At 39.6% G+C, this 13,840-nt stretch overlaps 1 protein-coding gene across 1 annotated transcript in view; it reads left to right on the forward strand.

The window, feature by feature from the left end:
- C11H12orf56 (chromosome 11 C12orf56 homolog) overlaps positions 1-8,744 on the forward strand; it is a 60,601-nt gene extending 51,857 nt beyond the window's left edge. The window contains 4 exon segments of the mRNA XM_019952038.2: positions 2,029-2,103; positions 2,415-2,489; positions 5,303-5,481; positions 8,003-8,744. Of these exon segments, the coding sequence (XP_019807597.1) occupies positions 2,029-2,103; positions 2,415-2,489; positions 5,303-5,481; positions 8,003-8,129 (456 nt within the window). The 3' untranslated portion in view covers positions 8,130-8,744.
- The last annotated feature ends 5,096 nt before the right edge of the window (positions 8,745-13,840 follow it).

Here is a 13,840-nt window from a genome sequence, read left to right on the forward strand (position 1 = left end):
CCTTGACATCGTAGAGTATAGAAAGATAATTAAATCAAAGAGTAAATACGTTGTTATTAATCTCAAAATTTAGATAGCTATTCTGTCAATATTACTATTATATCCATTTTATATGTTTTAGAGTATACATACTAAGAAAAATTATTATTCTTTATACATTAGATAAATCTGTTTATATTTGTCTCTATATAAAATATTTACATATATAATTCCACAGCAAGGGTCTAACGGGTAAAAAAGCACTGTCTTAGAGATTTTAGGATTAACGTTCTTGCCTTAGTTTACCATTTCCTTACCTATCTAAGTAGTGCAAACTTAGTTACTTATTTTTCTAAAGTTTTACTAAAACATTAGACATATCAAAGTGCCTATAATGCACTTATTCTGAGAGAATAAATCAGGTTATTATTAGTTTTTTTTGAGTAGGCCAACACAGAATTTCTTTAAAGGATGGGACATGATTTCATAGTTGTTGAACATACAATCAGAGTTATGTTTTAGCAAACTCTTAAATTCACTCATTCATTCAATAAATATTTATTGAGCATCTGTTATGAGCTAAACAGTGTGCTAGGCAGTGGGGTCCAAACGAGAAGCAAAATAGACACAATCTCTGCCCTCATTAGTTTAGAGTTGAGTTGGATAGACAGACGTTAGTCAAATATAACATCAATGTGTTATAGCAGACTGTATACAGAGCGTCTATGATACCAATATCAACAGTGGAGTGAGGGAATTAGGGATGAAAGAGGAGGATGGAAGCAAGACTGACAGACAGAGGTGTTAAGAAGCTAGTGCTGTAGTTCAGGTGAGGGATGATATGGGCAAGAAGGAAGCCTTCCTTGACCCCTAAACAAAACTAGGCTTTCTTTTTAGAGCTCTCCTACCTTCTTGTGTTTTTCTTTCAGAGCCCTTGTCTCAGTTTGTAACTATGCAATTTATGTGATTATTAGACTGATGTCTGTTCCCTACTAGATTGTATGTTCCATGAGGGCAGGAACCATGTCTCTTGTTACTCTCCATTAGTACAGTACAGTACTCCAACTAGTACAGTGTCTGATGCATGTTTGTTGAATAAATAAATGAAAAAAAGGGATAGTAGTTGTGAAGAGGGAAGATTCCAGAAATTTTTAGGAAACTGAGTTGATAAGTTGATGGGAAGATAAAGAGTTAAGATTAGATGACTTCTAGATTCTGGCCTGGGTGACAGATAAGAATTACAACAAGAAGAGTAGGTTTAAAGGGGAAATAATGAGCTTGGTTTTGGATTAGTTTATTTGATTTGCCTTTGATATTTCCATATGAAAATATTTAGTGGGCAGTATAGATAGGTCTGAATTTCCTGTTTTTGGATCTGCTGACCTTTTGCACCTGGGCTATTAGTGAAGCCATGAGCAAATCATATAAATTCTGGTTCCAAGGTCTAATAGAGTGGGAGATTTCAAAATAGAGCTCTTCCTTGCAAAGAATACCGCCAGGGAAAATGTGTTGGCCTGTAGCATGCCTGCAGACACAGTTCTTTCTCATGCACCAAGTGGCCAATGGGCTAGAAGACAGCTTCACCAACTGTTTGGATTTCTTGAGAACAACAGCAACAAAATGTCTCTAACCCTATACTTACCCATACCACAGAAGGAGTTATCCTTCAAGATGGGCATAAGACTAAATTCCCCAGAGGATCTCCCACTTTAATTCTGGGGAGCAAATTTCTACATTCTTGAAAGGAAGCAGGGTTGCTGATCTGAATGATTTTGCAAATTAAGTGTGCAATTTTTTTTGTGTTAGTATTCTGTAGGACCTTGTATCTTCTTTCCCTGACCTACTTTCTTAGCCATTATTAAATGTGCACTCATTTTATGAGAGCCACTTTTTTGAGAATGACTGAATCAAACAGAACAAGAAAATTAACCACACTAATATTTTTTGTTGATCATAAATTCTTTTATAAATACTTAAAGAGAACCAGGAGAAATGATCATTTTCTGGCTCTGCCAATGATATTGCATTGATTACTATTTAAAATTCTAGTTACAGAAGCTTATCCTGGAATACACAGATACAGCTACAGCACTTTTATATGAGATACTTCTTGTCTTTCAGCAGGTACGTTTTTATTATACATACTATATTGTGTGATTATTATATATGTCATGACTATCATATGATATATATATTGTATGATTAATAATATACCTTAAAAATGTTTGTATTAGAGATAATCTCCAAAATTGGTTGATTTAAATGATAGTACTGGTTTTGCTCTTAAGTGTTCATCTAGCTTATTTTCCTAAATACTGATTTTAAAGATTTGATTAATCAGGATAAAATGTATTTGAGAATGAATATCTTTTTAGGTATCTTTTTAAAACTTGAACTTCATGAATATAACTTGTTTATTTCCTTGAATCTTTTAGGGAAATCTTGGATGGGGGTCATCAAAGTTTGCTATTAGCTGGATGATGTCCTTTCTACAAAGTCGTCCTCCCATAGTAAGTACGTAGAAGCAGAAACAAAACTACCACTCAAGGCTAATGAAACAGATGCTCTTGTGCTTAATTAATAAAACAAAATTTCTCTGTAAGTAGTCAAGTTTATAAAACAGAAGAAAATGTAAATTTGATGATTTTATTAACCAAAATAAAATGTTTTTATATTTGGGGCCTGAATGTTTAAGGTACTGAAATGACATCTTAAACGTGATCTTTATTTAATGAAAAGCCCTAAGATATATGCAGAAAACAGAGTATTAAAATACTGGCTGTATAATTAAGTGAAAAAAATGAACATTTATCTTAAACACTGAGTGTGAGTTGGCAAGTACGAATATAACACTTTTAATACTCGGGCCACTCTGCCCTGGCAGCCACCATCCTGGTCTGTAATATCACCATCTCTCTCCTTGGCACTATAATTGCATCTACATGGTCTGTCCTATCTTCTCACCGGACTACAGTCAGAGGAACCAATGCAAAATAAAAATCTGATTATGTCATCCCTTGCTTTAAATCTCTCGTAATAAAGAAAGATATAACAAATAAAGACTAAACTTCCTAATATGGCCGACAAGGCTGTACATATTATGACCCTACAGCCTCATCAGTTGCCTCACTCTTCCATGTCGGTCTTATACCCACTGCTCACCCCCAACACCCCCAACTCCGTCACAGGATCTTTACCATTCCCTCGGTCTGCCCTCCTCAAATGCTTTCCCCTCCCTTTTCCACCTAGTTAACCCCTACTTGTCCTTCAGGCCTCAGTGCCCCTTCCTGGTGCAGGGTGGGGGGGATGATTCTCTCACCTCTGACTAGGTAAGATCCCCCCATTATGGGCACACAATCATAGCATGGTGTCTTCTTCCTTTTCTTCATAGAACTTGTCACTGTTGCAGTCACATGTGTTTGTGTTATTATTTGGTTCTTTCTTGTGGTAGCCATTAGTGTCCACACATATTCTGGCTCTCTCTCCTTCCAGGCACGTAGTAGGAGCGTACATCCTTCCCCACTTGAAATTAGGTAGCTCTCTGTTTTTGCTTTGGCCAATGGAATCTGAGCAGAAGTAACCTACGCCACTTCTTGCGCAAAGGTTTAGGAGCCAGTGCATGCTTCCCTGGCTTCCTTTTTCCTTCTGGCATGGTGACTGGCAACACTCCATATGGTCCTGAGTGACTACAATGAGCAGAACTCCCTACTGACCCTTAAGGGACATACAGTGTGAGCAAATAATAAACCTTCGTTGTATTAAGCAAAGCATTGACGTTTTGTGAGATTTGTTACCACAGCATAACTTAGTCTATCATGATTGATACAATGTCTTTCTCCCCAAACAGACTCCAGGTGCCAGTAAGGGTAGGAGCTATGTCTGTTGTGCTAGGCACACAATAGATGCTAAATAAAATATCTGCTGAATTAATTCTAATAAAGGCTTTATCCCCTAATCTCTTTTCATGTCCCCAAACTTCCTTTCACTTTATTCATTCATGTATTTGTCTATTCAATCAACATAGATTTAAATGGAAAACTTTTCAAAAGGTAGTAACCCAAACTAAATTTTCATTGCTAATGGAGGATTGGACACGTGGTATTATGTTCTCTTTCCATATATGAAGATGCCTCTCTTAACCATCAGTGATTTTCTGCTTTGAGGTATTTTTCTAGAGTGATGTTGAGTCTGTCCTAGGGAATCTAGATTATCTTGCCAGATCTCTGTGACATATGTTTCCAAAAACTTGGCTGGAGGCAGAGGGTACACTTGTCAGTAGTACAGCCAATTACCTTATACAGAGACTGAACCCAAGAACTTGGCTCCTTCAGCAGCACATAGACCCCAACCAATCTCGGGCCCACTTCAGAGTGCTGTACAGTTATAGTCCTTCCCAGCCCAGAAGCTCTTATGTGTAAGATGCAAAACCCTTCCTTTTTCTGTGCAGTGGTTCCAGACGGGGTCCTAAAAACTACAAGCAACAGGAAAGTTTCCTTATCAACCTCTAGGGTTGGTTCACCAAAGGAACTGAGTTGGTTATGAGCCCAGACTGTGACCATAAAGCATGTCAGGATGAAAGATGGCAAACGACCACTAACACTGTTTAAAGCTTTGGTATTAACCCATTTCTAAAGAGTCTGGATAGAAATAGACCACTTTAGAGAAACTTGCAAGCAAGGAACCTGTTGGGATCATTGAATACACCATCCCAGTCAGTGCTGGCTGATTCTCTTACTTGGTCGGAGCAAGATGCTAAAGAAATTAAAAATTTAATCCCCATATGGCCATTGCTTTGTTTCCCTGCTCCAGACTCTCTGACCTCAATCTGCGTTTGCCCGACACAATACCTAGTCAATATGTGTAAATGGATCTGAATTGCGGAAACCTCACTTCAAATCACCTGCCCTACTTAGGAATGGTCTGTAGCAACATCAATAGAAAAGGCCACATTTATTGGTACTAATTTAAGGGGCATCCAGAATGACCTGCTTACTAGAGCCTGAAAGAGCACTAGCTTTCCTTTCTGTTTTTTTACAGTAGCCTAAATTTATACTTCCAATGCTCTCCTTCCACTTTGGAGCCAAACTTCTTTGACAGTCAGTACTAGTTCTGACCCTGCCTGTAGGGGGGCAATTGGTAAGCCCAGTTGGTCTATGGTCTGGTGCTCTCTGAGTACCATTTCAATAAGAAATAGCACAATGCAAGGGCATTGGTGTAAGGGTGGTGAGGACCTCAGCCTAAATTTATAGTTGAGATTCCAGCTGAAGTAAGTGCTCTTACAGGTGTCATGCAGCCTACGTGTAACTGCATTCTCCTTGTCTAGATTACTTTTGTGGCCAGAATTGTGAAACGAGTGGTGAAGGGGCTTTCAGCTTCATTTCAGCTGCTAAGTCCTGGCCAAGCAGTTCTGTTACACCAGCAGTTTTACATCCTCAAGAGCTGCCTGCAGTACAGCAAGACTTTAGCTGAGTATATTAGGAATGACTACAGAGAAGAATTCAGGTAAGAAAAAGTCGGAATCTTATCTGCAGTAAAATCCACTCATTTCTGATTTTCATGCAAAACTACAACACTGCCCAATATTTAGAAGATTAAGTGACAAAGGGAAATTCTAATTTTTGTTTTTAATAATATCTTACTTTGATAAAATAGTTACCTTACTGTGGTAAGGTAGGATTTGGGGGAGGGGGGCGGGTGGTGCTCTAAGAACCATCGCCACTTGAAGCACATTCCCAGGCCAAAAAAGGCTAGTTCACTAGTCTTTTCATCAAACCTCTCTCTGAAGAACTGTTTCTCCCTCATTGTCTTGATTTCAACCAGCATCTATCTCACAGAATCATGTTAATGATTTTAACATGCTGTGAGTAATGGAAAGTAACCAACCCTACTGAAGGAGGCAATAAATTATGGGTTGTGAATTAACTGAGTCACTGGGAGAGAAAAACTATTGATAAAGGAGGAATGATGAATGCAGTTATTAGGGATTTTTTGGTTTGTTTGTTTCATTTACCCCTCTCTTACTCTCCATAACAAAATAGTAAGAAAGAACATCAGCAAGCCTTTGTTTCATTAGTCAGCTTGTCCTGCACCTCGGGGGTTCCTACTTCTATTTATATGCTGCCAAAACCAAATGCACTTAGCCATACACCCCTGCCTTAGCACCTATCAAGGAAAAAAACCCTAGGTTGTGTCTAACTTAAGGTGAAAAGGGTGCAGCAGGCATAGCTTTGCTACCAGTTTGGATGGAGACATACAAGGATGTGGAGGCATATATTATGGCCTAAAGATTTGCTTTAAAAAATGTTACCGTCCAACTGTGGATCCTGTTTTTCCTCCATGTGGTTTTATACCATAGGTTCCACTCTGGCTCCCATAAAAGAGTTTTGTTGGGCCCACTCTGAGGTGGTGCACGCAACCCCATTTTTTCCTCACTTTTTTTGAGGTAAAATTCATATAGCATGAAATTCACCATTTTCAACATTTTAAAGTGTGCAACTCAGTGGCTTTTAATACATTTCACAATGTTGTGCAACCATCACCCCTATCTAATTGCCAAACATTTTCATCACTCTCAAAGAAAGCTGTTACCCATGAAGCAGTCACACCCCAGGCCCTGGCAACCACTAATCTACTTTCTGTCTCTGTGGATTTGCCTATTCTAGACATTTCATACAAATATTATATACATGTAAATATTATATACAAATCATGTATATATATCATGTAAATATTATATACAAATATAATCATACAACATATGGCCTCTGTGTCTGGCTTCTTTCACTTAGCATGATGTTTTCAAGGTTCATCCATGTTGTAGCATGGATCACACAAACGAATTTTTAAAAAATAGTTATGCACATTTAAAAATCAGAACAATGGCGAAAATAGTGTCACATGCCTACATGACAATAGTTGGTCAGGGCTCAAAAGCAGCTACCTTCTTAGGTAGATCATGCCCTGTTTGGTTTGCCACTGTCTCCTCTCTCTGTCCTTACTCTTACCGTTCCTCCTACTATGTTATCTGTGGGCATTTAGGTTTGTGATCCTTGTTTTTACACAAGTGACTTTCAACCTGCCCTGCATAGAATCAGTAGAGAGACTATTAAAAAATACTGATACCCAGGTCTCACATGGAGAAGTTCTGTTCAGTTTGTCTGGGGTTGCACCTCGGCATTGACATTTAAAATGAACTGTCCGGGTGATTCCAATGTGTATCCAGGGTTGACAACTAATCTTTTAAGCCATCCGAGAGGCTGGCTAAAGATTTTCTTACTTTTGTCTCTTCCCTGGCCTTTGCTATACAGTTGCCCCTTGAACAATGTTGTGGTTAGGGGCGCCAACCCCCATGCAGTTGAAAATCCACATATAACTTTTGACTCCACCCAAATTTAACTACTAATAGCCTATTGCTGACCAGAAGCCATTCCGATAATATAAAGTTTATTAACACATATTTTATTAACACATATTACTAACACATATTAACACATATTTCTATAAGTCTTGCTCACGATGTTCTAGACATATATTTTTGTATACATTGAAAAAAATCCAAGTATAAGTGGACCCATGCAGATCAAACCCATGTTGTTCAAGGGTCAACTGTACTCTTACTGAGGCTGTGGGGACGAACTCTCCTCTTCCCTCTTGATTTGGCCCTAGTGGTCACCCCAGCTTGACTCATTTCAACTCCCTGCTATGTACAGCCTGAGAAAACAAGAGGCAGGAGCCTCAGCTCACCCTGTGGTGAGGACAGTCCTGGCTTCCTTATTAATGCTTTGATAACTGATACATTATTAATGCAATTCGCTTTGCTGAAGCAAAGTGCTTCAATGAGCTGAAAGGTATACATATCAGAGGTCTTCTAGGTCACAAATGGGGGAGATTGGAGGGCTAAAAATGCTGCAGGTTAGACTCCCACACCCAACAATGCTACGCCAGTAAGTGTGTACGTACTGTGACCAGTGTGAAAAGTCTTGCTTTTAAAGCTCTCTATTTTGTTTCGTTTTATGATTTGCAGGTACTTTATTCACATGCCAGCCTTGGAAAAAAGGCTCCCATTATGTTACCCTATTACCCAACCTACCACTCAACTTTTTCATGAAGTTCTGAAATTGGTTGAACAGAAACAATGTGTGAAATGTTAATAAGAGTGTAAAATGTGAATTGGGAGTCAACTTAATATTTATGAGAAACATTTTTTGATTTAATATCCAGCTATTCCTGTGTCCTATAAACAAAGATTTTATTTGAAGGTTCCATCAATACCTCTCTAAGAGAAGTGTTTAAAGTTTTTAATCTGCTACAAAAAAGAAACTGTTTAAATACACTGACATACATAAAGTGGGGTGAAAGACTAGCGTTCTTCTAAAAGAAAAAGTTTCTAAAGACATAAAGGAAACAGAAACCCAGGAAGAGCAAATGTAGAAAGTGCAGGCTGATGAGTTTTGTTGTCTAATAACGGTGAGTGGCATGAAGCCACTGAAATATCCAAAGATAAATTGTTGTGGGGAGTATAAATTACAAAGTGATCACATTAGAGAAATGCTGGGCAATAGGATGCTACCCTCCTTTTCCACCTGTAAAAATTCTAGTGACATAAGTATTCATGGAAGAACAAGCAGAAGAATACAGGCATAGCTATAAGGAAGGTCAGTTCCTCATTTATCATGGGGAAAGAAGCTTGGATTTTCTTCAACAGCACTGAATGCATTCTGCCACTCTGTTTCAGGCACCTGGGGGCGAATGTGAACAGTGTTGTACAGTTTCTATGAAAGAGAAACTGTCTATTAGCAGTTAAGGCTCTTCCAGTTGTTTAAAAAATGTCTTCACTATATCTTATGGTAATAAGCTAATTTAATCCAACAAAAACCTTAACTTTGGCATCCCTGTGGAGCTACTGAATTTGGGCTTTTAAGAACTTAGGAACTGGGTCCTCCATTCAACTTACAACTTAAGGGAGGATCAGAGAAAAATCCACCACCAAAGAAAGAGCTCCCAAGCCAGAACTGCCTGTGCTGTTCAGTGGAGAGAGAATTAAACTCACTCAGGACATCTTATTTCTGGTTCTGGCTAAGCCACTAATCTGCTGTTTGACCTGGAAAAAGTCAGGTCTCCTTTCGGGGCCTCCTCTGCTATGTGGAAGGGTAAGGCTAGATGTTCTCCAAGTTCTCTTCCAACTCTAACATTCTCTGCCTGTGATGAGACACTTCTTAACACTCTGTAATGGGGTAGTGTATTCCTGTGCACCCTGGCTCAGTGGATGATTTCACATTGATTTCAACAATCCTGCTTTCTTTGGACTAAACATTTCCCTTCTGGCTGTCATCAGCATTGCTCTAGAAAGTGTCCAAGGCTTCTGCACTGTTACCCATCCAGGACTATAAGTCTTCTACTTTCTAATCTGGGGACAGAAAGGGGAGCAAAATGGTGTTTATGAGTGTCCTGGGCTGTTAGACGAGGGATTATTCCCAAGGGATGGTTAATCAGAAGAAGATTCTCAAGACAAAGGCAAGCAGCACTTGAAACTGGACAAACGATGGACAGTGGGCTGACTACTGGTGAATGTGGAGCCTGCAGAATGACGAGAGGACCAACTGAGCTCTGCCTCAGCTTCTAGGCAGTGCCCTGGCTCTGAGCAAGTAGCAGTGAGGCTCTGGAGAGAACTTGGGGTCTCTTTCCCATGGGCCTTCTTGTCCACGTTGCTTCTCCTCTCCCACTGTTCCCTTCACTCTGAAAGCATACTTTATCTCATCTCTGGGAGCAAAAACTCTATCCGAATGTACCTCAATCTTTCCACGTAGGGCTTAGTCAGTAGCTTTTTTGAAAGCTAATGGTTGAATATTTGTTGTCTTGATTTTCTTATGACACATGGCTAATCATTTACACAGTCTGGGAGAAGAGGGAAAACCCAGAAATTAATACTTTGAAGGGGTATCCTGCCACAATTCTTTCCTACTATGTGTTTTTTGCATTATTGCCAAAGCCAAGAAAATTACTAAATAATCCATCTCTATTAGTGATCAGACACATTTGATTGACTAAATATTGATTTAGACCACCAAATAATTATTTTTCAGGGAAACTAATTGTAGAAAAACTTTGAATATGAAAATCACATATGTAACTTTTTTTTTTTTTGCGGTACGCGGGCCTCTCACTGTTGTGGCCTCTCCCGTTGCGGAGCACAGGCTCCAGACGTGCAGGCTCAGCGGCCATGGCTCACGGGCCTAGCTGCTCCGCGGCATGTGGGATCTTCCTGGACCGGGGCATGAAGCCGTGTCTCCTGCATTGGCAGGCGGACTCTCAACCACGGTGCTACCAGGGAAGCCCACATATGTAACTTCTGAAGAATAAAAAGGATCACCAAAAGGACCACCACACACAGCCAGTTCTCAGGTTGGGTTCAAGATCCTGGACTCTCTGGCCACCTTTATAATACAAGGATTGCCATTGACCACTCCCACTAAGAGTGAAGTCATAGTAATTAGCTCTACCATTATATATACAGGGGTTTTGAGGTCAAAGAGCTGAGTTTAAATCCCAACTCTGCACTACTGGACCTTGGGAAGTTACTTAACATCTCTAAGTTTTGGTCAAAACAAGGGTATAACCTATCTCATAGGGTTGTTAGATTTAAATGAAAAGATGTTGATAAAGCACATAGCATGGCATGTGGAAGTAGTAAGGATGCAGTACTTATTATTATTAAAATACTATCAAAGCTGGCTGAGAACTTAGAGATTTATAAGTACTACCCTTATTTTTTGGACCAATTTGGGGAATAGCTACTATACTCAGCCCCTAATCCATACATTACTGAAGAACAGATTCATTTCACTATTAAACTGAAAATTCAATTTTATATTAGCAGGAGTGTGATTTAATTAAGTGACTATTTCTACTGCTCACCACCAAGGACCACTGACTCTAACTGACATTCTCAATGCAAGAGCTATGTGGGAAATATTCTTCCCACGAGTGGACAGAAAACTTTTCAGTCCTGTAAACTTTTTTTTCACCTTAGATTTAAATAGTTAATTACTAACTAATCAAACAGACATAGCCATTCTGTCCTTATAGAGTTCCTAATTGATTCACAGGTACTGTTAGAATAAATATATGAAGAGTTTCTTCATTTTACTGAAATATAGATAATCTAGAAACTATGTAAAGAGGGAAAAGCTTGAAGTCCCTATAATTGATAACATATTTTACTTATTTCCATACTGACTCTCCCTCACTGGTAGTACCACTTTTCATACTGTACAGAGATGCTTGAGAGTATGGTATTAAATGTGCTATAAGGCAGTTGATAAAAGTGGTCACAGCTTGTTGACTGGTAATATGCTCCAGCTAGCGGCATTATATTTTTTCTGAGGTTAGAATCACTTGTTTTATATTTAATGTTTTTGTATAGTAGAGACATTAGGTGATAAATGTGGAAGAGAAGCTGGAAATTTCTTGAAGAAATGAATTTGATGGGAATTTTTGAGCAACCTTTAATAGTGTTAACTCACTGTCTGATTTCTCTTTGTTCATTGTATTTACTTCTAAAATGCAATACTGACTTGTAAGGTCCACTTGGATTTGGCTCTCTATAGGAGGGCGACAGTCAGCAATTTTTCATGCCATCAGACCAAGCACTCTGTGTCTGTATATCTGTCTTTTGGATCTGAAGCTTTTCACATTTAGGGGAAGGCAGCATGCCTCTGGCTGAAAATCTGGGTGGTGTAACTTTGTGACCAAGAGTCCAGATGCTATGTCAGAAAGACCTTGTTTTGATTCTTGCCTGCCTACTTACTTGTCATCAGACTTTTGGCAGGTTATGTAACTCAGAACTTCCATTTTATCAATCATATGTTAATGAAAGCCTATCTTAAGGGTTTTGTGAATATTCATTCACTTATATATAAATAAATAGTTCTATGGCCAGTAAATACAGAGACAAACCATATGGCATTGCCATTTTCAAGTTCAAAATTGTCAATATCTGTAATTTCATATGGTTCAAACAAATAAAATCCCCTCAATAAATGGTAGCAATTATCCTAACAGAAACACTAACTTGCTTTAAGAACTTATACTTTAAATACACGTCATTAATTCTAATTTCCCAGATAGCATGGCACTTTGTTATAATGTGGCTTATTCTTGCACAGATTTGGGTGAACCTTAAATCATATAGTTCGATTACAAATTATTGAGTGGGCATAATATAATTAAACATGCTCAAATGTAATTTAAAATTTTCTTCCTTGCCTTCCCCCAAAATAAAGAAATCTGTTCTTCCACCGGTCTCCTCCTCCTCAGTGAATTGTACTTCATTCACGCTACTACTCAAAAGAGACAGTTGGGAGACCTCTGTGTTTTCTCCATTCTCTTCATTCTCCAAACGCAATCCGTCGACAGTGCTTATTGGAAATTCCTTCAAAATATATGAGTAATCTACTGACTTCCCATAGTTACTACTACTCATGTCCACACCTCCATCACCTACTACAATAAACTATTTAGTCACCCTGCTTTCACCCTTGACCCCTACAATCGCTTCTCAAAAAGGAGAGTGGACTGTTCTTTTGAACAAGGAAATCAATACAACTGATGACTTAAAACCTTCCCTTTTCTTCCCATTACCCAAGATGAAATCCAAAGTCCTTACCATGGCTTTCAGGGACCTTCATGACCTGGCCTCTGACTACCTCTGTGACCTAATCCAATCACTCTTCTCACTCGCTGCTCCCTAAACAAACCGGCCTTTGTGGTTTTCCTTCAAATCTCCAAGTTGTTCAAGTCCTGGACATTTGACTAGCAAATGCTTTTCTCTCACAATTTCAAATGTCACTTCAGGGCTTCCCTGGTGGCGCAGTGATTGAGAGTCCACCTGCCGATGCAGGGGACACGGGTTCGTGCCCCGATCCGGGAAGATTCCCGCATGCCGCAGAGCGGCTGGGCCTGTGAGCCATGGCCGCTGAGCCCGCGCTTCCGGAGCCTGTGCTCCGCAACGGGAGAGGTCACAACAGTGAGAGGTCCACATACCGCAAAAAAAAAAAAAAAAAAAAAATCACTTCAAAGAGGGCTTCTCTGATCACTCCCAAGTAGCATCCCACCCACCTACATCACCTTATAGTGTATTTGTTACGTATTCTTTGCAATGTAACAATTTAAGAATGTAAGCTCTATGAGGGTCTGGCCCTCATTTGTCTTATTGAGTACTATATCCCAACGCCTGGAATAGTGCCTGGCGCAAAGTGCCTCTTCTGTGTTGGGTGAAGGATGTGCTAAAGAAACATGCAGAAGGAGCCCACAGACAGGAGCACCAGCTCCAGTCGCCACATCACAGCAGACTCATGAAAGACCCCAAGTGAGACCTGTAGAAGAACTGCCCAGCCAATCCATAGAATTGTGAGATACAGTAAAGGGTTGGATTTTTTTCAGCATCACCGAGGTATAATTGACAAATAAAATTGTAAGATATTTAAAGTATACAATGTGATGATTTGGGGCTTCCCTGGTGGCGCAGTGGTTGAGAGTCCGCCTGCCGATGCAGGGGACTCGGGTTCGTGCCCTGGTCCGGGAAGATCCCACATGCCGCGGAGCGGCTGGGCCCGTGAGCCATGGCCGCTGAGCTTGCGCGTTCGGAGCCTGTGCTCTGCAACGGGAGAGGCCACAACAGTGAGAGGCCCGCGTACCGCAAAACAAACAAACAAACAAAAACCATGTGATGATTTGATATTCTTATACTCTGTGAAAGGATTCCCCCCCTCAAGTAAATCCATCCCTCACATCACATATTTATCTTTTTTTTGGGGGGGGGACCATTTAAGTTCAACTCTCTGAGCAAATTTCAATTATATAA

Source organism: Tursiops truncatus, chromosome 11, assembly GCF_011762595.2.
Source record: "Tursiops truncatus isolate mTurTru1 chromosome 11, mTurTru1.mat.Y, whole genome shotgun sequence".
NCBI classification, from domain to species: domain Eukaryota; kingdom Metazoa; phylum Chordata; class Mammalia; order Artiodactyla; family Delphinidae; genus Tursiops; species Tursiops truncatus.